The 26,650-nt window shown below is 38.7% G+C and overlaps 1 protein-coding gene across 17 annotated transcripts in view; it reads right to left on the reverse strand.

Moving 5' to 3' along the window:
• The window catches only part of TPK1 (thiamin pyrophosphokinase 1), a 305,490-nt gene that overhangs the window by 233,923 nt on the left and 44,917 nt on the right, over nucleotides 1–26,650 (reverse strand). For 11 of the 17 annotated variants that reach the window (XM_068936022.1, XM_068936033.1, XM_068936029.1 and 8 more), the window contains exon 2: nucleotides 14,084–14,158. The exons of 1 other annotated variant lie outside the window; for it this stretch is intronic. In XM_068936022.1, coding sequence (XP_068792123.1) covers nucleotides 14,084–14,158 — 75 coding nt within the window. Of the gene's footprint in view, nucleotides 1–14,083; nucleotides 14,179–14,254; nucleotides 14,551–20,196; nucleotides 20,239–26,650 lie in introns of those variants that run through there. 5 more of the 17 variants (XM_068936031.1, XM_068936023.1, XM_009679388.2 and 2 more) reach the window with 4 other exon arrangements.

The following is a 26,650-nucleotide window of genomic DNA, read 5'->3' on the forward strand; positions in this document are numbered from 1 at the left end:
TCCTGTCCTGTATTATCCAAAACATCAACATTTGTTCACATTCCTAAAGGTCTAACATTAGAGACTTTGACAAGGCAAGTGTGATAGCCTGCACTTCCAGTACCTCCAGTATCCTCTGTACATTCTGTGCATAAGCAGAGGACTAATCTTCAACTGTGCCAATAAAATACATTTCAGAAATCTTATGGCCTAAATAATATCAGTGAGCAATGAACTGGAATTCACACTCAGTTGGATTTGTAATAGATTAAACTCCAGGAGGAAGTTTGCAGACAAAATGCTGAGATTGAAAAGTGGCTCCCAACATTTGGAATTCATTGTATTATATTATTTCAAAGAATAATTACTTCAGTAAAGTGTTACTTGAGCCAAGATTTAATGAAGTCACAGGAAAGATGGAAATGGTTTCAATACTTCATTGCAGGAACATAGGAAGGCTTGGATTACGCATTTTCAGCTTTTTAGTGTTTTGCCAACGGGAATTCAGTGAAGATTAAGACTCTCTAAACATTAACAAATTACACCCAAAAATAAGATGACACCATCAACGTGCGTCGCTGCATAGCCATATACAACCTTTACAGCTGCTGAAGGCTTTTGGCTTCTTGCCTTATTACACCCAAAAGTGTCTCCGTAAGTCTTGGAGGAATAAGCTATGATGAGCATTACTCCTGAATAGTTCTCAACAGCCACCGTTAAAAAAAAAAAAAGTAAGTTTCTCCATAGGGATACTCACATCTTTGAGCTCCTTTGAAAAAGCAGTTCTTGCCCTTATTTATGTTTGGGTTTATTACTACTTGCATGTTCCTTTCAGAATGCCCAAATACGGCATACATTCTCCATAAAAATACAGTGTGCCAACCTTCTCGCTCACCTTCTCTCTCAGTTACTTGCAGTGTGGATGCAGAATGCCTTTTCTGAGCTACTGAAGTCTATGCTACTGGATTACCAGTAGACCGAAATAATATTCTGAAATAACAGTTATTATAATACAAGTAAACAAGTAATTACTCCTCAGTCCTAGATGATTATATGAGCTAGGCAAACCCAGGAACAACTCATTTATTTTAGCACTAAATTTCAAATATTGAGTGAATGGTTTAACGTTCATTTCATTGCTGTACTGGTGGCTAAGAACATATATGTTAAACTTCGCTGTCATAGTGCTCCTTTTTACTGTTTCCCTCAGTGTCTGGAAACATTTAGCACCTCAGAACCATCACTGACAGCGGATGTACTTGCAGTATCATTTTAAATGCACTTTTGATTCTGGAAGTGTTTCCCATAGAGAAAATGAGATATCCTATGAGAACTAGCAACACCTCTCCATCAAGAAAAACATCTTTAAATCACCTCCTTGTTGAAACACGCGGCCAGGGAGTGGTCATCCATATTCGGACAGAGAAATTTTCTTCCTCAGAGACATCAGGGAAGGAGTCAGTGCCCTGATGCAATTTTCTCCATGTCCCACTTGTGTTTCCTACTTTTTCCAGACTCCCTGGGGCAAGGTCAATAGCTATTAAATGGTCCTAGGAAAAAGAAATCACTGCAGCTACTAAGAGAGCAGAGCCTGAAATAACTTCTGACTTCTCTGTTTGGAGGGGAAGTGCAAAGGGAAAACGTACTTCATTTCCCAAACTGAAGCTAGAAACTCTCTAGCCTGTATCAGAGTGCTTTTGTCTCTAATGACAGCATTATTTCTTACCACTCTCTACAATCCTGAAGCCTTCAGCATGAAGTTGTTGAATCCACCGATAGCCAGCATTTATTAGTGCATAAACCATACTTCTCTGTCCTACCTAAGTGTCTACAGTAGTCTTCCAATCTCAATAATAAATAAATAAGAAGTTGTTGCACATAAGTTTCTCTTCTAAAGGCTCAGTAACTGTATCTATGAAGAAACACACACACACACACTATTAAGCCTGAGCTGATTTGGTTCAAACAACCATGCTAACTCACAGGCAGTAGTGGTATTCTTCTTTTATAATACAATGTTAGGTAAAGTTACACAAATAAACTAGGAATAATAATAAACTAGGAATACTAATAAGATCAGCAGGCTTAAAAATATCTCCAAACCATCACAAACAAAAATCTTATGTAGTCTCTCTTTACCACTACATTCAGTTTGCAAGCAATGACTGTGACATTATTCTGAAGCTGGTATGGACTGGATATTTCTTTACTATAATTAAATCAAACACAGAAAATCAAAATCAAATTTGTTGCCCAAACGTCTCTTCAAGATCATTTTCCTCTACCTTTACGGTTAGTGAAATAGGTTATCAGCTAGAGGATACTGCCATGATAAAGAAGTGCCCTAGACAATGCGACGCAACTGCTCCAGCGGGGACCAAGGTCCAATGTGCAGTTATTCATGTTATTTTAAGCAGTCCAGAAGGGCTCACTAAGACAGCACACTTGTAAAAAAAAAATTGCTAAGACTTGCAGCAAACTTCAACAGATTCTGTACATCTCTAAATTTAATATCTAAACGTGAACAGCAGCAGCATGTGCTTGCAATATAAGAGAGAAACCTCTTTTTGCAGAGATTTATTACTCTAATAACACTACAGCTTACCTATTGTCCTGCACTATTGAAAAAGGACACTGTATATGTATATTTAAATTGCTGGAGATGATCAGCGGGTTGCAAACAAAACTTAAAACGTTGAACTGTGTCAGCCAAATTGATAGTGCATTTATTACTTCTATCCTTTCTTCCATGTTTTTGCATAGTCAATTCTGCTGCCAAAGCACTTCTAGAAGGTGAATTCAAAGGATATCAAGCACTATAATCACTGAATGAAATATGACTGATGCACTAATGCTCACTCAAATCTATAGATCTAAAGAAAAAGCAATATAATTAAATGCATGATCTGGAAGTAAGCTTAAATACTAACCCAATCCTAAATTCACTGAGGAAAGCAAACTTCACATACCGCGGCCAAGAGCGTTAGCAACCTCCCTCCCAGACAAAAGGTCATCTTCAGATGCCTTGTTAATACATATACGGGTTTTAGAAAGTTCTAGTGAGAGCACTGCGCTACGGCAAATATGAATAGGCCTAGAAAAAAGAAGTGGCCAAGGAAAAAGATAGCCAAGGCAAGCACAAAATTAGATGAGTTTGTAGCCTCCAGGGTCTTAACCTCATTGTCCTTCCACTGGTGCTGAACAGAAAAGGAAGGTTTGAGATGGCTAATGGGAAAGACAGCTTGAGGAAGACGACAGATAATCTTCTTTATTCGGTGTCAGCATTAACTATAGACATCAGCTGCCACATAATTCACTTGGTGTTTGTTTTTTTGCGGTAAACTGGCCAAGGAAATAGAAGAGACAACACCTTCACATCTGGGCTGCTGTTCACCCCTCCACACCCAACTTTAGGGACATACTACCTTTAGAAGCTGCGGGGAACCAGGAGACAATGTAGATCTTAGGTGTGTTAAGTTATCTTTTGGAGGTGTTCCTTCTCTCTCTTCCCACTTACTGTGGATGGAAACACTGACACTAACCTAAGAAACCAAGAAACTCCAGCTAAATGTCCAAAGTTAAATGAGATATAACTGGGGCACACTATAGTGAATGGCAAGTGTGACTTAAAGCCTAGTCAGTATGACCTCTATTGGGCACTTACTGTGCTTCACCCACTTACGTCTTCTCTTTCAGGAAGCAGAGGGAAATGTAGATCCACAAAGAAGGGAGAATATGGCTTTTGCAAAAAGATTAATATTATAGTTATTTATACTACAGCAACATCCAGGACAACGTACAGACAAACTAGAAGAAATAGTCTACTTCCAAAAACGTTGACGTTCCCAGGAATAAAAATCAGTTGTAATCCCTTTGACCTATTCTCGTTTCCTAAGAAAATGCAGACTCTACAGCAATACTGTGTGTACTTGAGTGCATTCCTCTCTCTCTTACTGCCCATGTATTTGCTCACTCTCCTTTCCCACCTTACCTTTTCAATCACTTACCCAATTTCAAACAAATTGGACTGAGGGACACAAACCCCCAGATACAAACTTCCTTTGACTATGAAAAACAGGCAGGCAGACAGAGAAGAGTGAACCCAAAAGCACACCAAACCCCAGGATGCACCCCAGGAGACCATTGGCCTTCTTGGCCACAAGGGCACACTGCTGCCTCATGCTTAACTTGGTGTCCACCACGACTCCCAGGTCCTTCTCGGCAGAGCTGGTCTCCGGCAGGTCAAGCCCCCAGCCTGTACTGGTGCATGGGGTTATTCCTCCCTAGGGGCAGGACCCTGCACTTGCCTTTGTTGAACTTCAGGAGGCTCCTCTCCGCCCAGCTCTCCAGCCTGTCCAGGTCCCTCGGAATGGCAGCACAGTCTTCTGGTGGGTCAGCCACTCCCCCCAGTTTAGTATCCTCAGCAAACTTGCTGAGGGTGCACTCTGTGCCTTCATCCAGGTCATCGATGAATATGTTGAACAAGACTGGCCCCAGGACTGACCCCGGGAGACACCGCCAGCTACAGGCCTCCAACTAGACTGTGCTGCTGGTCACAATCCTCTGAGCTCTGCCACTCGATCAGTTCTCAATCCACCTCACTGCCCACTCATCTGACCCACATTTCCTGAGCTTACCTATGAGGATGTGATGGGAGACAGTGTCAAAAGCCTTGCTGAAGTCAAGACTTAGTAAAGTAGTCTCCTGGTTTCTAGGATTCTTAAATTCATTGATTTCACATATTGAGAGAGTGTACTCTATTGCTACTTGGTAAGGGTTTATTTGCAGACATGCTCTGCTAGAGGAATAAGGAACTTAATATTTATCCTCCTAGGAACAGAAGGTGTAATTCTCATTTCCTTTATCTTGCATTAGCTGCCAAGATAGTAAGTGGATTGTTCAACCATTCCATGTTTTCAGTGGTTTTAAATCAAGATGAAACACAGGCCAAGTTTTTAAGAACTGCTGCATGACTGAGGGCCTCAGTTGCTCAGTGCTTCGCTTCTCTCTCAGTCCTGGGCAAGAAAAGGGGAGACTGGGATGAATTTTAGAAACAGGGTCACTGCCACCTGAAAGCCAGAGCCCATTTAAGATGTTAATTTGGGCATCCAAAACCAAAAAGTAATCAATCTCTTATTTTGGAGCAATCTAGGCCAGATGTTGTACTCTTTTATACTGTACCCAGTACTTTTCCTGCATAACTCAACTGTTTTCAAAGCAGTTTTGTCCACCTTAGCCCTGTAGTAAACATGACTTGGGTTGTCCTGTTGAAACTTAAGCTTTATACAGGCTAAATAACTTGTTCAATATTATCTGTAGAAATCTACATTGATGACTTAAGTGCAGAATTGGCATGTTCCCAAATTAGTTTTAAGTCATTCTGACTGAATCTTACTATTGAATTCTCTCTAAGACAAATAATGTTGCCAAATCGTGTAGTTCAAGTGCATTCTGAGCCTCTCCGTTTCCTTTATTTCAAAATATTTGGGGCCTCTTCCAAGATCTGCATAGTCAAATCAGCTTCTCAGTTCCTCTTAGAATGAAACAGACATTTCAGGGGTGATATTCTGGACTCTGCCATCTAGTGTGACCTGGATATTGATGATTCATACCTTATTATACCACACAAACATAAAGCTAAGTTAGCAGTATGGAGTACAGGGAGCTAGGGGTTAATGTAAAGTGCTCGATGGATGCAAGCTAAGGTTAAAGGACGAGTACACGTTCAAAGATGAACAAATCCTTTTGTTACTTGCTGAACAACTCATACTGCTAGAAACAAAAAAGCAAGGCACACAGACCTTGGGCTCTGAACACAAGTAGTGAGGGTCTGAAGCTCAAAAGAGCTGGAATTTTTAAAAAGAAATTCCAATAGGATATTGTGCCAAAATTCCACACTCCACAGCATTAGATTACCTTAGTGCTAATTTGGCTCACACTGAATTAACATTCACTCTTATAGAAATAATGACTCATTACCTATGACATCTGATTTAAAGGTAAACTTTATTTCTGTGAAAACAGGCACAAAAAGGCTCTCTCTAAAGCAAGATTTTTATGAAGGTCTGAGCCAAATGAATTCAAAATAATTGAAGAAATATCGACATCAGAAGCCTTTACATCAGGCTCCTAGTCATAAAACTTCTAATAATGGAAGATGACAATAAAACACCTCTAATAATTATACGTTGTCCCTATTGTTTCTGAGGTCAGTGGAACTTTCCAGAATGAGAAACCTATAACAAATTGTTCTTTCTGCTTCAGCGTGACTCACTATAAATGAAACTGAAGTTATGTTGCTGTATACCACCCCTATTTTCAGTGTATTAGGTAAAAAACCGATGACTTGTGGGAGAGAAGTGGTTAATAACAATGGAACTAGTCGCATGGCTATGTGCTAAATTTCTGGCTAGTGTAAACACATGAAACAGTATTAAAGTTAATAGGCCTTATCCATTACATAAGCAAATCTTGGATAGAGTCAGGACAAAACAAGACAAAAAAACCCAACCAATACTCCAGAGTGTTCTAATATGCAGAAGGTCAACAGCTGAACAACCATGCTCTATCTCATATATTAATATATGTTCTTGACAGAGCAAAAAACTTAGGGTGCCATACGCACCTTAACTTCTTAACCATTACTTTTTGAAAAACTCTGGTCTTTGCCCACAAATAAACAACAATGCCAAAAAGTTTTCTGTAATCCCTAATTCAAATAAAACGCATGCCCATGAGTCTCTCACAGACAGCATCTAGAATAACCTAACACAAAAATCCATGGAACAAGTTTAGTAGCGTTGATGATAGAGAAGATAGTTAAAGAACAGAAAGGCTCAAAGAGAAAGCTGCCTTTGACAGCTTTGACACAAGTCAATTAGCCATTTTAGAATTAACTCTAAAATTAAGAATTCTCAAATTCTTAATTTTAGAATTAACTCTTCATATGGTTGGTTGTGTGGTTAACTATCCTACCAAAACACACAAAAAAATCACTATGCTATTTTCCAGATGTACATGCACGTATTGCTTTTAATATCACATATACGTATCGCTACAATCTAGCGAAACAGCCTACCTGCACAACAGAACAGAGATAATGAGTGGCATCAGAAAGTTAACTATTTTCTCATTCATGTGAGCCTGAAGTTCTGTCTTAATCCTTGATAAATATGGGTGAGCAGAAGGCAGGCCACAAATAATTTCCTGAGCATTCACAGGTAGCCTAATATTTACTTTATTTATGGAGCTTATGCAAGGCAAAGCTTTGTTCAAGAGACTTCAAACAAATACGTAAACTATTGAGATGAGTAAACCAGCCTTCCAACATCCACATCCACAACTAATTGATGTCCCTTCAGGTACTGAAGACAGTGAAGGATGCACATTCCATCAACTAAGTAGCCAACAAATACTATGATAGTCTCAATTATTACACAAGAGTTGAACAGTTTACCATGGTAGTAACATTGAGCAACTCAGCCAGTTAATAAAGTAGTCAAAAAACTTAACATTCAAAGGCTGGAAACATAACTAGATTTAGGTAAATTAAAAAGAGATCCACTTTTAAAAAACAATTATCATTTGAAATAAAATCATTAGGCCAAGACTAACGGAAAGGCATTTATATCAGCATAGGCTTTTTGTTTCTTTGTTTGTCTGCCCTAAGGCAAGCATGGAATAAGAGAAAAAGGTGATAAAAAATGGTTTGATTCAAAGGCCATTGCAGCCAGTGAAAAGACACTGTCTTCAACAACCCAAGATAACTTCAAACTTCTACAAGACCTTGTGTTTTCAGCCTCGTAGTGGATCTGCACTAAGCTCTAGCTGTGAAAATAATCCTTTTGCCTTGTAGTGACTCCCAAAGAACATCTCTTTTTAAACACTTTTCATCGTGTAGCTTGAGATAGTGAAACTCCAACTGTTTAGTTTACGGGGTTAAGAATCCTCTCTTTTCTGTCACAAGGCTTAGTAATGCAAACTTCATGTGTTCACCCCTAGTCCCTGGGTTCATTCCCAGAACTATTTCTGTTGTTGAATCACTAACAAAATGAGCTATTAATGACCTTTTTTCTATTGCCCTGTGCCACCTTTTTTACTCGGGTGCTCTAAAGCACCCTCCTGACAATATTTTCCAAAGCTCCTTCTTTCAACTGCCCTCTGGGAAACATCATGGCAACAGGATACACAGCATGATGCTATCAAAGGCTCCTATATAGCAAAATTTTGGACAATAGAAGTCCCCTAACGGGATTTGCATCCCAGGTCCATAGGAAAAAGCACTGTAATAACCTCCCATTTTTTTCTTCTGCTGTAATTATCTGTTAGGCTTTTCATGAGTACTTCAAAGTAATTCTCTATTGTTCTGTTACTCTGAACTTCAGCTCAGTGGGGTTTAGCTTTGCAAAGAATCTCAAAGGGGATCTTAATTACCCATTTTTTTCATTAAAAAACAAAAATCTCAAATCCATTCAACTAAATCTCCTGTTTGATCTCAGAATTTCCTGTTGTTGGATTTGCAGAGAATTAAAGTACAAAAAATGCAGAGTCTCACATGTTAAATTTTATCTAAAGATCTCATTCTATCACAGCTCCTACTATGGTAAAGGAACTTGAAAAGGCCTGGAAGATCAAGCTCAGCTTTACCAACGACTAGCTAAAACACTTTCACAAATCAGTGAGACCTACCTTTCTGTTCGCTTACTTTGGCTAGCTCTCAAGACACCCGCTTCTGAACTAGAAAGGCACTAACAATATACATGCCACAAATGGGGGAGTATCTCCAGAGTTTTAAGCTTAGTTTTGTAAAGAGAACTGTAATTCTCTAGTTTTGAGAAAAACTGAAAAGAAAAAAAAAAAAAGGTAGAGGTGAAGGTTATTCACTGAGTCATGGGCAAAGCTTGGTCTAGAAACTCTCTGCCCAAAATTTGAGCAGGTAGAAACTGCTACATGTCCCAGAGCCAGATATTATTTTATTTCCAAGTTTAATACGCAGTGTTAGCCAACCGTAATCAGGGCCAGATTTTCTTGTTTCTCAAGTATATGCTAGATCCCCTACCCTCAGGAACACTTGAAATAACTCCTCTCAGACTCCTGTAGTTAAAGAAAATTAACTCACTGCATGCAGTCCAACATCAGGCATTCCACAGTAAGAAAATGTTGTTTAAATCTACAACAAGTGGTACAGATCGGCAAATTCAAGCTACTAAATGCAAACTAGAAATTATATTCCTGTTTTGATTTAGATTTGGAAAAAATGAACTTCATTATTGACTTATCAGGTGCCTAATATTACTCAGGGGAGAACAGAGTAGTTTAGCCGAGGCCAGTACTAAGAGTTACTGCTAGTCTGGATGCCTGCTAGAAACTGCAATAAAGCATACACGTCCATGCGACATCCCAATCACCATTTTTATGAACATGTTCCTATTTATTAATAGTAGCTGCTCTAAATTCACTCAAGTTTTATGCCAGCTGCCAATTCTGGGTCTAGTACAAATTTGAGATATATTACAAGTAAGTTCAACTAGAAATGATGAAAATAAAAGGTGAGAAAAAAAGTGCAGCATATGCCAACAAGGCAATTTCATTGCAGACAAATAAGAGGGCAACTGAATGGATGTATATACCAATAATTCCCGAAGCTTAGGTGAGTTCAACCAGTAAAGACACTCAGGCAATAGAGGAAAAGATATCAATCACAGAGAAGAAAAAACAGCACCAGGGAAGCAAGGCTATTTCCCTCCTGCTGTTAAACTGCTGCTGTTCCCTGCCCTGAGACATTCAAACTGTTCTAGCCACCTGCATTTATGTGTTATTTGCCTTTATACATAACTCTTGGACCTCAACAGAAGACATTCAAAAAAGCAGTCACCAATTACACTGCAGATAAAAACATCTGGAACATAGCATGCATGGAAGGAACAGGAGGCATTCAAAGACAGATGACTGAAATTCGTAATACACATCAGCACCTTTCCTTTCTCGATGTCTCAAGAAAAGGAAGTAGTCTGTAATTCAGTCACCTCCCAGTGCTAACAATCCATTCAATTAGCAGCATTATCACCAAACAGGAGGCTGACCTTGACAGGTAAAAGTTGCCTCACATTCAAAATGTGAGTGAATTTTTAAAATCCAATAGCAATTTTGATGGTTGAAAAAGTGGAATTTAAAGGGATGGAAATTTGACAAAATTCAATTTATGCAACTTATGCAATCGTAACAGATGTATTCTAAAAAAAGTCATTTAAATGAAGACAGTCTAACGTAAGTTCAAATTTGGGTATTCTACACCCATGCTGTAAGTCTACTTTCTGCTCTCTTCATATATAGACCCTCCAAAAATCTAGAGCTGAAATCTCTAGGGTAAGCCTCTCCTTCTAGAGTTCCTTCGTGTGTGTTATCTACAAAGTGTCATAACATTATCTGTTGATCATGCCTACAGAGAAGTGGCTGGTAGGGCAGCATAATAACGACACATAGCTAGACCCCAAATTCCTTAACTAAAAGGAATGCTTCATGGAAAGGAATATTTAAGGGAAGTACTCCTTGAGAACACACATTTTCACAGCCCAGTCTTGGAAACTTTAAAACAGAAGGGACTGATACAGTCACGTCTCCTTCCCATCTGCTTATCCAACACTAAACACGCATCCCGTAAGTGAGGATTCAGTCAGCCTATTCCAAAAGGATGTTGGTAGTTTATTCTTGTACATCATCCAGAAACATTTTGTAGTACAAATGGCTAATATTTAAAGTAGATCAACATGTTGTCTGATTTGCAGCTTTCTGGGATAGCCTTTATTTTCAGGAAGAAATCACAATCCTTTTGAGAAAGACAGAGTGGCTAACCTGACACAACAGTCCCAAGGACTGAAGAATACCTACAAACATGCTATCTTACTCTAAAGCACACCTGTAACAGCCCTCCTTTTCAGCCAAGCAGGACTTGATTAACCAGTATTTTAATCCTGCAACTGCATTCATCAGTAAACCCAGGGACATAAGCACACTCAGCCGGACGTTAAAGGGAACCTAAGGAAAAATTCTATTGCAACATATCTTTCTCCACTAGCAAATCTGAAGATGCTTTTTAACAGCAAGCTTGTCATTCTCAGAAATATAGCACTGAACGGGAACTTCATCAGTTTGCTGTGGAACTCTGCCATATTACTCTGACTTTATTTTTCAGTTGCTCTTCACAGCTCTCAGCGTCAACATTCTAAGAATGGAAAGCATCCTACAACGCAGAGCCGTTTAGCATGCTACCGTCAGGTGAGGACATGCAGACAATTCTGGATCACTTGAGTACTACAGCTTGAAAGGGTAATGTTTTCGGAAACAAGGAACACTTTCCAGATCCTGAAACTTGAGGCATTCTACACAGGTGATTTTTTTTAGCACTGCAATAATTCTGCCCCTTTCCTGGTACCTCCCTAGGGAGGCATCAAGAAAACCAAGGCACTTACAATTGCTAGCAATTGCTGAAATTCTTGGTGTAAATAAGTGGTTGAATTTCCAGTTAAAGAGATTTTAAATAACAAAATCAAAATCCCAGTAACTTTCATTTACTCTCCAGAAAGCATCTATTGTTTTCAGCCTCTAAAACCTGGGCTTCCTAGCTTTTGAAACATTACATTAATGCTCTAACTTAGCCTGTTCGTATGGTGAGAGTAGTAAAAGCTGCTAATTGTCCCCTGTAAGTGGATTTCAGTGTCCTTCACAAAGCAGAGGAAAGGAAGTTTATGCAAACTTGCACAGCTTGAAATAGTTCTTTGCAAAGTATGTCAGTAAAAATAGATTTCATACAAGTCTGTACTAAAACAAAGGCTAATTAGCTGCAACCATTTTTTCTTGAGGTCAAGAAAAGTTACACCTGGGATGATTTTAGCCTAGAATAGCCTCACTTATCCACGTGATTTTTTTTAAACTCAGGAGACATAACATCACACCTTCCTTCTTACTTGATGCTAAAGAGACAGGGCTAATAAAACAAGTTATTTTGATAGGAGGGCACAACCCACTTGAAAATAACACTTCTGTCTCAGCATTCTCTACCCAGCGTAACACCCAAGATTGCTATAACTTAAAGAAGTTAGTCAAATATTCTCCAGTTCCTTTTTCCTGTGTGCTTTCTCTCCTTTCTCCCCAGACTTGTGTAGCTGGCAATACTCAGTGTCTATTAACAGTCCAATCATTTCCTTCTGACTACTCACACATAATAGAATTTTTATGAGATCTCAAGCAAATACAGCTGATCAGCAAATACTCCTTCAGAAGATTTTTTCATTCATGGTCTCTTAGTCCTGCAACAGTCCACTTGCAGAGACTCCTCCAGAGCCAAGGTCCAGGAGCCACAAGATTGCTGATACCTATAGCAGCCCACTATGATTGTCAGTCAGGTGTTGCCAGAACCTTGTCCTGGGTTCAGAGCTGAGGAATGCTGAAACTGAAATGATTTCAAGAAAAACTGTTCAGATTCACTGTGTCAGCATCTTTCTCTATCATTTTGCTTGGACAAAAAATTTACATCTATATCTTTAAGTAACCTACTAGCAAAAGTCTTATTGGCATAAACAGGACTTCTGCTCCTAACTCTGACAGACACTTTGAAAAGCCATTCAAAGCACCTGTAACTCCTTTCAATGCTGTTATGCTCAGAGGATAGGAACAGATTGTGGTAGTCTCAATCAAGACATTCTACTTCTACTCGATTGTATTCAGCTTCTTATTCTAACCCTTCACTGAAGCACTACAGTTAAAGGCCCATTAGTGTTACAGTAAGAAGCACACCATGCCCCAAGAGTCAGCCTGCACAGATTTGATTGCAAGAGAAAGACTTAAAATTCCAAAGGTCAGACAAAAAAAAGTCTGCTGTAACAGAGCCACGGCATAAAAGCAACGCATGCAAGGTACTGCAATACACTGAATACTGCAGTTCTGTAACTGGCCATTTGTCTGGTTTGCTGTTTTCTGGCCTCTAGCCTCAAAACATAGGAAAGGTGGGCTGGGGAAATAAGATCAAGATACTTTGCATTAAATATTGAAGAGAAGAATGATAAAGTACGTCCTTTCAGTGTGTCTTTTTAAGTCAAAAATACTTAAAATCATATCTAGAAAATACATTTGACAGTTCTTCAATTGAGCACTTCTTGTTGACATTTTTTGCTGATGTTGCAAGTAAAAAAGAGCCTATTTGGGGTACAGTGCTAGTTGAGGTGTTCTGAATCACCCTGAACAAGCCTCTCCTTCCTTTTCTCTCTCCTATGACTGGGTAGGTACCTACTTTAGGTTTGCTGGAATTAGATGATGTGAATATACATTCTCCCCACTTCATCTCTTACTCCAATTCCTTTTAACCGTAAAGCTACCCCCCACCAACTCTTACGCCTGTGGTGAAATTAAATAGCTGTATCTGCCCCAGTCAGTTAACAGGAATCTCTCTGCACGGTTCCGAGCCTGGTAACAAGTTAGAGACAGTTCCTGCAGTTTATCAGAAAGCTTCTGAAGAACTACATTTCTGCACTGGAGAATTTAATAGCTCCAAGCCAGTAAAGATTTATATATCTCCACAAAATGTCAGTAAATCTGCAGCTATCATACCAGAGATGATTAGCACTGTGCATATTAAACAAAGGGGCAGTGAAATCTGATTTGCATATTTCTGACAGGCACACAAATTCCTACTGCTTTCACAACACAATATCTGCACGGTTTATTTTATTTTGATTAAAATTAACACATTTCACTGATGACCTTTAAAGGAATGCTCGCCTCCAAACTCATAAACACACCATTTATCTACTGCACTTTGTCAGCAAAACAACAATCATTCCTAAGATGCCTCTGAAAAGCTAGAGACTCTAACACAGATCAGTCCATAAAGTTCCCACTGACGTAAGGCATGTAGAGATGCAGAATTTGCATAAAAAGCTTATTTGCTGCACTCAGCAACGTGGGACATACTCTGCCGATTCACACTCTGACTGGAAGGTTGCTCTAGTTAGAGGTAATTGCCATATTGCAATTCAACAGCCATGAAGTAGATTAGCTGGGTAGCAGCTAAACAAATAAGCAAATGAAGATATATGTAACTTCTTATTACCTTTGTTCCACAGACAGTGAAAATGACCTTTGCTGAAAGGCTGGTTCAGAAGAACAAGGCATAACTTCAGGTTTCCTGTAAGAGAAATGTTGATTCTTATTAGGAAGAATATTGATTTTCCCCCCTTATTTTCTTTATTTTGCTTTTTTATATTTAATTTTAGTCCAATACCCTTGCTGCAACTTCATTAATTTCCTTGCTTCTTAGCTTTCATCATTTTCAGATAGAGAAGCTGCCAGAGCTTCATGAAACACCTTTTGCTTGATAGGCTTCCAGCAAAACCTTTTAATTTAAAAGAGATTGTTATCCACTGAAGGCCATCCTCGACAGGACCCCTCTTCTACACAGTTCTCTTGTTTAATCTCCCTCTTGTTGTTGCGTCGGGATGTAACATTTACTGATATTAGCTTAGCCCTAGCCTCTATTAACAGGGGAGACTGTAGCTGACTCGGAATGAAGTTGTCTCTAATCTGGGTTCAATAGTCCATTCTCCCAGTGGCTGCAGAACTCCTGCTGACATCACTGGTTTCTGTTCCTACACTTCCAGATCACCTAGAAGCTCTAATCGTGGTCTGAGGCTCCCCCGCGGTAGATGCTGTACAAACACAGAACAAAAGGCCATGCCCAAGGCGCTTAAAATCAAAGCGGTAAAAGCAAAAGCGAACTTTAGCCTGTTATCTTGGTGATACCACAGACTTAAAAATCTCACTGGATTTACCAGCAACCTGAACTGCTCCCACAGACTGAACAAGCTCTTTTCTAAAGCCTCCTGCCCTAAAAATATGCCCACTGTGAGGGACAAAAATAAATTTACAAATATAAAAGTCTTGAAATAAAAGGATTCAAGATATCCCGAACTGGTTTCAAAGAGTACATACCCCCATCTTATTAGGGTTGCTTGTGCTGGGATTTACATTATTTCACTTCTTAATTATCTTGCTTATCATACAGGAATACAGGTTTCCCCTGGAGCTTGACATCCTTAGGCAATCAGGTTAATGAAGTATTATTTAGTCATGTGCAGCCACAGTAATTGGAAAAAAAAAAATCCTCTACGCTAGAAGGTCTTTTGGGCTTTTGGACATATCCACTAGAGCAGGAGACAGAACGAGGCTATAGCTGAAGGTGTGGCCTGAGCCACATGACATTACAAGGGAAAAAATAAACACAGTGAAACTCATGAAGGTGCAGGAACATCTTGGCATGGGGGACTGGGGAGAGGACAGTAACATTTTAAGATTACGAATGGCTGGATAAAGTAAGGATTAAGAGACTGCAGCACCTATATGTTTACCGCAGATCTCTTCTGTGTGATCCTTAGTCAAATACCTTCCCTCATATTCCACACTTGCGTCTTTGCTATGTTCCACACCTCTATTTAGTCCGTATATATTATCACATAATAGAGAAGAAGCCAACAGAAAATTTACTTAAAAAAAGAATGGGGGGAAGGGGCGGTCAGAGGGCCAAGTAAATAAAGGGAGAGGTGGGCAAAGCCTTTTTCTTTGCTTAGTCTGAACAGTTTTGCCTTGTCCTTGAACTTAGCAAGGTAAAACACAATACATTCAAACTAAGTACCAATTTCCAGCTGCCTCACAAAATGGAACCTCAGCAGCAGATCTGCTAATGATGGTTAAATGAGAAAGGCTGCCAACTCCTTATATTAAACATAATCATCCAGTGATGCCCTCCACTGAAAGAGTCAGCAAACCTAACAGGTTCTTTTACCCATATGATAATACAAACAGACGTGGACACTGTAAACCTACTCCTGCTGGCCGATGAATCACAAAAGGCGTTCCTGTGTCTGTTTTAAACCTTAAGCTATATCAGCATATGGAAAAACAGTAGATTTTGGCTTTTTTTTTTTGCACATTAGGAGTACTCTTGCTATGTATTATTATTTCTGAGGAAAATACAGGAAATATAAGGAAAATAATTTTCGTTATTTCTGAGGAAAAACTTCTTGACTGTGAGGGTGACAGAGCACTGGACCAGGTTGTCCAGAGAGGTTGTGGAGTCTCCTTCGCTAGAGATATTCAAAACCCGCCTGGATGCGATCCTGGGCAATGTGCTCTAGAGGACCCTGCTTGAGCAGGGAGGTTGGACTAGATGATCTCCAGAGGTCCCTTCCAACCTCAACCATTCTGTGATTCTGTGATATTAAGAAATATTTTTTGAGGACACGGCCCTGGCTGTGGATATTCACATTGAGACTTCAGAGGCTGATTTTCAGAAATTATACGTGCAAGGGCTCCCAACAAGATCTGTAAGAACAGCTGGTTCTTACTTGTGCAGCTGAAGCAAAGGAGGAAAGGAAGAGATGCCTCCGGCCCACCTAATTAGGAGGGCTTTTTTTTTTAAAAAAAAAAAAAAAAAAAAAAGCATGGTCATGAATTGCCAGTGTGGAGAAGTATAAATTTTTTTCCTGCTTTTAGAAAAGGTAATGCTCTGGTCATTTCAAACAACTGCAATTAATGCATAATAAAATGCTATGATTAATGCTACCCAAACAAGCCTAAATGTCAATATTTTAATGGTACTCACTGAGTTAATATGAAGCTGCATAAAGCGTTTGGTCTTCAGTAGAGGTGAAACAGTAATAAAATTGGACTGCAGTAATTTACTATCATTGCCTTAAAAGCTATTAATAAATTGGGACTTCTGATGGCAAAGACTGCATCAGCGGACAGAATATGCATCACTTAGAAAAACTGATGAGAGCTCACTTTGCCACTGCTTTGGGTACTCTACTGGCTATCCATTTGAAAACAAACCTACTTCAAGGCCATTTATCTTTAAAAGCCCTTAACAAATTAGGACACATCTATCTCCTAGACTGTCTACCCACCCATTTTTCACAAAGATAATTAGCACCCTGACCCAACCATTAGCAAAACCGTGCCCTGTTGGACAAGGAGGAGAACACTGAAAGTAAGAATTCAGCACAGGAAATATCTTGTCCCCAGATACAAATATCTCTGCTGAATAGGCTTTTGTTGGCCTCACTGCCGCTGAGGTGGAACAAGTCGGTCCCTTGCCTAGCTTCTTCCATTTTTAGTAAATTTCCCTTTCATTATGTACTCTTCTTGCAACTTTTGCAGAGTGAGCAAATTCAGCCATCTGCAGCACAAGCAGAAAAGTGTAAATTCTTCCATATAAAACCTTCAGCTGATTTTTGACGTTTTCACCGAAATAGAGAATGAATGGGGCAGAGCCCCACAATGTAAGTCCTCCTATAGTTTTCAGTAGCTTCAGACCTCTGGAATTTGCCACACAGTAAAGCCTAAGTTCTTTGGGACAGGAGGATAGAAGAACGACTGAAGGAATATTTCTCCATGTATTTAAGGAACCAAATTTGTTGATTTCCACTCTTACCTACGCTCTCCTTTTGCTGCTTATAAACCTTGCGGTCTTGCAGGCATAGCTTTCAGATCTATGCAATAGCAGATGTGCAACCATGTCAACAGTCAGTTACACCCATCCATACTCTTTTAAGGGCTCTTGGAAAATTCCTAATCTTTGGACAGAGTTGGCTCTTTTTAATCCTGCAGCAAACAGAACTATTTCCTCACCTTTCTAGGTTGTAAATCAATGAACAATAACAGTACATGTCCCACTGGGACAGTCAGAGAATAACATCTTCCCTTCTGAAAAGCATTCTTTTATTTTTTTTCCTGTTTTCCAACTTTACTTAGCCTCACTACTTCTTTGACTAAGCCTTTTTCATGGTTGCTTATAAAGGATTTTAATCAAAGATGTTGTGATCGTCCCTCTAAATGAGAGCCTGAGTAATGCCTTATGTCCCATCTTACCTCACTCAGAAGAACTTTAGTATGTTTTAGAGGTACATTTACTATTTTAAAAGCCTTCTTGGCTTCTCCCTGTCATATTGTATTCATCTAGCCAGTCTATAAATATTTATAATATCATTGTGCATTTTTTATTGATTTCCCCTTGTCACATGCCAATCTTCAGGCTGTATGCCTGTCACAAGTCATATTCAAGAGGCATATATATTTTTAAATACAACCTTTTGTCTGGCAGCCAGTATAATAATATACACCCCTTCTCTGTTTCTTTTCAGTGTTAGTATTATATTGTCAGAAGTTATTCCACATACTGCAAGTTTCCTGGCTACTGTATTTTCTAAGCAGAAAAAAGTTTTCATTACTTCAAACAAAAGGCCTTTTGGGAAAGACCACTGTTGTTCTCATTCTTAGTGAAATGATGTAAGTAGTAACACACAATGGGGGTATATGTTGTGCGAAGATACTGGCATGCCTTGGGGTATAAATGAAGTACGAATACAAAGTCAGAGCTTCAACCACCACAGTTGTCTCTTGCCAAGCCACACTATTCCTGGTTTACTGCTTGCCGGAAGAGCAGTCATTCCTTATCCTTCCAGTGACCTATCAAGGGGTCTTGTTTCCTTGTCAAGTCTCCAGTACCATCATTTAGAAAATTCCTACACCAGAAATTCATTTTTTAAATGATTAGTCACTGCCTATTTATCTCACCAATGTTAGATATGTGGGAAGGGAAATGGAATTTTTTCACAATTCCAAAATACTGACACTGATAAAAGACAGCTGAGTAACTGTCTGAGGTTGTTTTGCTTATGACAGTTGAAGTTTCTCCTCCTGTACAAGAATTAGCGTTGAAACTGTGATTCTAAGAATACTACAGAGAATCTATATTTAGAGGGAGCCTATCCTAACAAATCCTAAAAAAAAAAAAAAAATCAGTTTTATGAAACCAGCAAACATAATAAAACAACTTTTATGCAGAACTACAGTGAAGAGGGGTAAGGATATTACTGTAGCTAACTTAAAAAAAAAAAACACTTCAATGAATTTTTTTTTTAAATGAATACATCAAATTTTACTATTTAATTGAAATGGAACCTGCCAAATAGTCAGAAATGATCAGTTTTTACTTCAAACATGTTATTAACATACTATGTGGAATGAAAGACTTGGTTCTTGCATAGTAGCAAATGTTGTTAGAGACCAGTTGGAATGGGAACTTCTGCTATCGGATTTCACTGGCACAGAATGATTGATGAGTGAGTTGATGTAAGTAGGAAATATGATATCAAGCAAAAACCAGCATTCAGTGCCATACAATGCAGTAGGTAACTTTAACAAACACTTAAAGAAAACATCAAAATTTCTGAAATTAGAAACATGACTATTTATTGAATAATAATCTATAATCTTGGACTACATTCCTGTTTATATCAAGCTCAGTTAGAAAAATATCACTGATTACATCTGAAGTGTTCTGGCTTTACATCTAAGTAAGATAAAGGAACCTAGAACGGTATCTTTTGTTGTCTCCACTGGCAGAAAACGACTGTAGCACTGACTACACAGAAAGTAAATGTATTTTAACTGCTCACTGCAACCTCAAAAGCTTTTTGGTAAAAAATTTTTGCATTTTGTTATATTAGTCCTAGCACAATTAGCTGTTTCTTTGTCATTCATCAACATTTTTATTTCAGCTATAATAGGCAGTTTGTTCCACAGATCACCTGAAAAAAATCCAAAACACTGAAGCCAAGTTTCCACTAAAGAAATGAAAATATACTGTCTAATTTTTTCACCTTCCTTTTATGAAAAAGGAAATAAATGCTTGGCGCACAGAGAGAGATGTTAACTGAACCCAGAGAATTTGTATTTTAAAGCTAAAATAAATTGAGTTTGGGAGACCAGCACCAAATCTACATCAATTTCTGCCAAGGAAGCACCTGTTCCCAGGTTTAAACTCCACAACAATGGTGCTCTGGGAAGAACTACTTGCTAGTTTCTACAAACATCATTTCATTCAGAGCTTTTTCATTCATGGTGCTGCTATTAATAGCAGTTAACATCCACTTCACAAACTACTCAACTGGAACAACTTCCTCATTAGAAATGAAGTGAATAAAGGTTTCATTAGGAAAAAAAACAAACAAACAGACAAAAACTAGTAGCATAATTACAAGAGAATGAGTCCATCAGACTTCTAAGCACCCCAAGTTTCCTGGAAGAGTTTTTTCTCTCTCTCTCTCTCTCTTTTTTTTTTTTTTTTTTTTTTAAAACATTGAAACAAACTCTGTAGTTTCTTACCTGACATGCGGCTGCGTTCCCTATTTACCCGCTAACGTAGGAATTATTCTTGAAACTTCATTTTGCCCCAGAGGACAAAACTGTAGTTTTATCAACTGAATGTCTTTGACAATTCACTGACAATAGACACTATCACTGTCTATATTAGTAAATAGCATGGCACAATAAAAACAGATCTACAGATCAAAACAGTTGATGCTGAAGGTATGATGTCCACACTATAAGTTTTGGGGAAGAGAAGAGGGCGGAAGGTTACCTGAGGCTAGGTCTAGTCTGGTCCTGTGGACTAAATGCCCCTTAGCAGTAGGGGAGCATTACGCGTGCTCCTGGAGAACTTTTTTAGTTTCCTCCAAAAGAAAATTAGTTTGTGTGTTCCAAAACCAGTATGCCATTGTGAAGCAAAGCACAGGAAGTAGATAGGATCAGGAAACTTGCTTCAAAAGCATAGTTTTTTATTTTGGATCAAGAATAACATAGATGTACCCATAGTCATGTGGCTTTAGATTATCAATCTTTTTTTGCAATGCTTTTATGAAACAAGTAAGACTAATGTCACAACATCAGCCTAATGTAAACATGGTCTACATTTTTGCAATCTTACACTTGTCAAAATTTGTCTCCAACTTTGGATTGTTATATTTAAGAGCCAATGTGACACTTGTACCTGTTTCATAGGAACAGGGAAGGGAGAAATATGTAATTAACCTGAAACTTAAGCAAATCTGCATGATAAATTGAGGGAAAAGCACTTAACAATGTTAACTCCCAATATATCCTTTTTTTTGGGTTACATTTCAGAGTAGGAATTCCTTTTGTGCTTAACAGATAACGTGTCTTACACAAAGAAGCACCATCCTCTGCCATTCTGTTGCTTGAACCAAGTTTTCCTTCATCAGTGCTTCTCTTCTTTGGGAAACCCAGTGCTCTGCTGTGATACTGAGGAATCCAGAAAGGATCATTTCAAACTTAATCACCCCAAATCAATACTCTGAAGTGTAAACGTTTCATGTATAAGAAGTTTCCCAACAACTCCCATAGAGCTGCTACTTTTAGAAAGGAAAAAGTTATTTCAAGTCAGTCAGTAAAATCCATTCCCCATGACTGTACTCTTCCTAATAAAGTAGTTGTCAGCTTTAATTAAGAGAAATAGTTAAGCTTGGACTATTGTGTTAATTATAGCCAGTATTTATGAAACATTGTGTAGCTGCATTTTACCACTCTGAATCCTAAGCCTTCAAACAAGCCATTAAATTTTCCTCTTAAGTGTGACAACTCCAATAATAAACCAACACAAATTATGCAAAAGGATCACAGACCTTACAAACATGTTCTCAAACTTATCGAATGAATAAATCAAATATGCATACCCAGCTGCTTTTCGTGCAAATGCGGTTATCCCCATCAATCTATTTTAGTATCGATTTTTTCATGCAAATTCTATTGATTTTTAAATATTCCACAGCTCCTAATTCTCAAGGAAAATTCCAGCAAAAGGAGTAGGAAGAAAAGGAGATTTGTGCAAATAGTCCTACTGTAAAGATAAAACGGGATATTCTCCAGAGACCCTACCACAAGAGTTTATGTGGAAGACTTCAGAACAGCTACATTTTCATAATAAGTCACAAACACAGCCATAGCCACAGGACATCCCACTTCCATTACTGACCACTGCTGCTTCCAACAGAGTGCTAACGCCTTGCAATGAAAACTTTTCAATAATTCTGGTGTTCCTCTGGAGACTCTGAGGGCTGCATTTTCTGTATGCTCGGTATGTGATGGGACACAGCTTTCCTATAGACCTAGCCGCACCTCTGAATGCTTGAGACTTCGGCTCTTCAGGTGTCAAACACCTCAGTCTGGTAAGGCAGAATAAGACCAGATGGCTACAGTTCCCAGCAATAAGTTTTCAGTTTTAGGTAACTTGCCCAGCATCACAGAGAAACTCCATGGCTAAGGAAAAGACAGGATTCAGTTCTCCAGGCAATATTCAACCAAACTGAATCATGAGAATCATCTATTTAAAGAGGCAACATAACAATCACACTTCATATTATCATATATATGGAAGTGATGCCTATGCCCCTATAGCAGTTCTTGTTTGAAAACAAAATCACAGAAAACAATCACTGTAGGGAGATAAAGGCTTGAAAGGTAAGCGAACTCTAATGCACTCCTGGAGAGATACACTGACATATACACCATTTGCAATCACAAGGCCTTTGGCTTGGTTTACCTCTTACCCTTGCAGCTTGTCTCCAAAGAGATGTTACTGGACCGTCCATCCATCACTCCCTACTGTGGAAAGCCTTGTGAAAATAGGTCTTTCATTTCATCCTGAGCACAATGAAGTTCAGAATTATCTGGAAGCAGTAGGGATTTTTTAGTTGAGATGTTATCATCTTATGGCTTACGCTCCTCTGGTTCTCAAGATTACTGTTTGGTCTCTCTTAAATTGCACAGCAATACCAAAAGGAAAGAGATTTCTGGTATAAACATAGGTAACTAAGGGCCTAAGAAATTAATCACATGCATTTCTCTCATCCTGTGCCAGGGAAAAAAATTGCCATCTGAGGCTGAAGAGATGACCAAGGACTAATACAGCAGAAGGGGGAACTTTCTGCACAATACAAAGTCTAGAGCCCACGACCACAGAATTTGATTTGACCTTTCATATTTCAGATAAACTTTAGCAGTGCAGAATTTCTGCTCCAGCTACCTTCTTCTAAAGACAAAAGTTCTATGCAGACAAGTCATATTATGAGACAGTACCTACTTTACACTTTGTGAGTCCTATACCAATTGGAAGCTCTTAAAAGACTAGAATTAGACATACAGGTTTGCTATAAATATTGATAGTGCTATGCCTAATTTTACCTTCCTGTTTAAACTTTCTAAGCACAGTGCAATAGGACTGGAGCCTAAAATTTACATCAGCACGAACATACAAACAGATGTAGGGAAAACCTATGAAATGCCCATCTTACCTTTATGCTGAAAAAGGATACTAATTTGTATAAAGAGTTAGCTTCTAATTTTAACCTTTTTTCCTCAAGATATTGAAGTATCTTCACTCTAGAGAAATTAATAATAGGAACCACCAACCTCTTCAGCGCCCCCAAAATTACTACTGCAGATATTCAAGTAAATTGAAAACTTAAAAAGAAAAACTGAAGACAGTTGCTTACTTCCTAGCTGGTCAACAACTAAATCTAATATCATGCCTCCTTGCACTTTGAAAATGCAGCATCACATTGCCTGAACACACCATACTGACAAAACTTGTTATCTGCAATTTCTCTAATCCTAGGGTTACAACTAGGTGCACAAACTCCCTGGCTGAGTTACGGCCTTCAGCCATTACAAGAGCTGACTGGCTCCGATTGCTGTGCGCAGCCTTTCCACGTTAGCCAAGTCCTCCTGGCAACGTGGCTCCATCCGCACACTACAAGAGTGGCATGACCTCAACAAGTAACAAGGCACAGAAGGCAGACAATGAGATTCAGTGGTCTCTTCTGGCAAACTGGTATTGAGCACAATAAACTAAGCAAGGATTCAGAAGCGTTGCTTTGCAAACCCCTGCTCTGCTGCCACCAAGCAATCCAGTGACACTTCTGTTATTGGCATCAACATTTCCTAGGCACAAAGTCAGATTTCCATCTGCATCCAGAAGTACCTCAAGTTTAAGAGGCTGACGCAATCTGATACCTTCTTTGATCTCAAAGCACCACTGCTATTCACAAACTAGACATTTTTCAACTGATCTCATTAGAAGGGCAAGTCTGAAGTAGCTGTTCTCATAGCATATCTAATGGATCTGGCTTCACAGCATTAACCATCTCCTTTTTAAAAAATGGGAAGGGGGTATACCTTTTATCATGACAGGTTACTAGTTGGAGCACTCCCTCAAGAGGCTGATAACCCATTCAGATCCCTCCTTTCTCACAGGGAACTTGCATCCAAACCCTTCTTCAGTCAGGGCAGCGCTGTCCCCATCAAATGGGTTATTCTCAGGCAGGCACGTACTTCCTTTTCTCTGCCCCTTCCAAAAATTAAGTAAATTATTTGAGTTATTTTTGTATGCTAATTAAATAGCAGGAGCACATGTAATCTGACTCTGCAGTCTACTGACCTGGATATGGATACACTTTGTTCTCCAAAGCTTATTTATCCAAATCTCTCTTTCACATCAATGGTAAGTCCTCCAAGTACTTCATCATGTTATTTCAAGAACATTAAACCCACTATTGACTCCTTTCTAACGTGTGGTTGTGCTTTCGCAGAAAAGCCTAACCTCTGGTTTTATAGGATATTTTTCTGTGAGAAGAGGGGTACTCTGACTACCCTCAGATGATGTGGGACTTTTGAATCATAAAAGTAGTAAATAACTTTCTGCAGCACAGCATAAAATGTCTAAATCTACAGAGAAGTAGAATTTTACATGCCTCTTTCTTCCCTTTCTCCCTCATGGTCTTCCTATAGACAAGCTCAGCCAGATTCTTGCTCTGCATGCTGTTTTTCTCATGGGTTGTACTCATCATATACCCCAAATTCTCCCTCCAAACTGTATACACAATCTAACTATCATCTACTACTTTGGATTTTGGAATCAGCTGGGTCTTGTATTTAGAAGGTGAAGTGAGATCAGGAGTTACATAAATTATAAGTGATTTCTGCAACCATCCATTATTTATTGAGGAATTATAGGCAAGATAATGAAAAAACTCCCATTAACTCCTTTGAGACCACGACTTCATCTTATAACCATTGATGAAAATTCATGCCAAGAGAGCAAGCTCTGTAACACAGCCAGCCTGTTATAGCTGGACATCAGAAAGGACGTTAGGGCCCATACACCCTTTTCAGTCCTGCGGTTTTCCCTAAGGACATTATTCTATACTTTGAAGTGAGTGGATTTAATGAAAGGTCTGGAGTGCCATCTAGAACTTTTACTAGTCAAAAGGGGCTTTTGCAGGAAGATAGAATAACAGTCTCCAAGTCTGCTGGTGGCAGCAGGAGGGAGTTCAAGCCCCAGAGTGAGATTCTGTTAAAAAATAATGAACAGGTGAGTGTTTTTTGTGATTATCCTGAGAATCCTTCTAATAGAAGTAGGAAGTAAAAATAATGACTGTTTGGCAAAAACCTTCACAAACATTCTACGAGTTTTACTTTGAAGTTAATATTTTCAGAGTTAATTTTCTACCTAACAGAAGTAAGTGAGTTCTGCAGCCTGTTTTAGGACATTCTATAACTTTAAATCCTCTACGGGCTTTTTTTTTTTTTTTTTTTTTTTAAAACAAAACACTTTTAAGACCTACTTTTATTTATTTTATAAATAGATAAAGCTACATCTAGAGAAAATAAGCTAAAATAAACTAAAAGAAAGCTAAACAGACAAAGGCAGTGAAAATTGCATTATACTATCAGTCACGTAAGGAATTTTTATGCAACTTCGATGAGATTCCCCTTTAGATTTTATTCTGCAATATGTCATTGTGCTGCCTTCTGGCAGAAAAATAGGATCTGAAGTCAAAGTTCTGTGGACTGAACAGATCAGGTAAGCTGTTCAGTGGACTTACTAAAATCAGGACGTGGCTAACATTTGTATTTTGAAATAAAACAATTGGACAATAAAGAAACGGTCACAGGCCACTGCCAGAACATTGCTGCTTGTTCTAAAGGTATTCAAAAATCATCCAATGTTGAAAACTTACGAACGAACCCTGTTAATCCTTTATCTAACTTTTAACCAAGATTGTGAAAGCCCTTTGCAATATCAAACTCAATGGTAAATGGTACCAAGTTAATCAGTAAATGGTCTGATGGTATCATCACTTGGGAACTCTTTGTAGTCTGGTAGAACGTGATCCAGCAAATTCAGGCACACAAGAAAATAGGCCCACCACACTACCCCTATAAGTAGACTACTCACACAGCCTATCACAGCCTACCCCCAGCAGACCTACCGCAATCAATACAACAAGCTCTTCCCATAAAACACTATTCACACATATAAAGGTTTGGTAGGTTCAGTCCCTGCAGAAAGTCTATAACTGTTTTTATTATAAACTGCTTGTGTTTGTTTATAGTCACTTGTTTGACATGGTGCAGTTCATGTATAATTAAAGATAACTGTTACTTCCTTCCTCCACAATACAGTAAAGCCTGTAAATAAAGACAAGCTCTGGGACCGCTAAGAGAGGCTCTTGTTTGCAGACTATCTTTCCAACCAGCTCCTTCAATTTCAATACTAAAACTGTCAAGCTTAATTAAGAGTTATGGGGCATAACCATTTCAAAACCATAAATCCATACAGCAGAACAGCAACATGACTGTCTTAGTGAACATCTCTTTTTAAATAAGCAATATCTCTTTCTGAGCCCTAATTTAGGTTCCTGATATGGAACTTTATATTGTAAATATCTTTATTGCTTCTCATGCTGTGAATATAAAGGCT

Source organism: Struthio camelus, chromosome 2 (genome assembly GCF_040807025.1).
Source record: "Struthio camelus isolate bStrCam1 chromosome 2, bStrCam1.hap1, whole genome shotgun sequence".
In the NCBI taxonomy this organism is placed as follows: domain Eukaryota; kingdom Metazoa; phylum Chordata; class Aves; order Struthioniformes; family Struthionidae; genus Struthio; species Struthio camelus.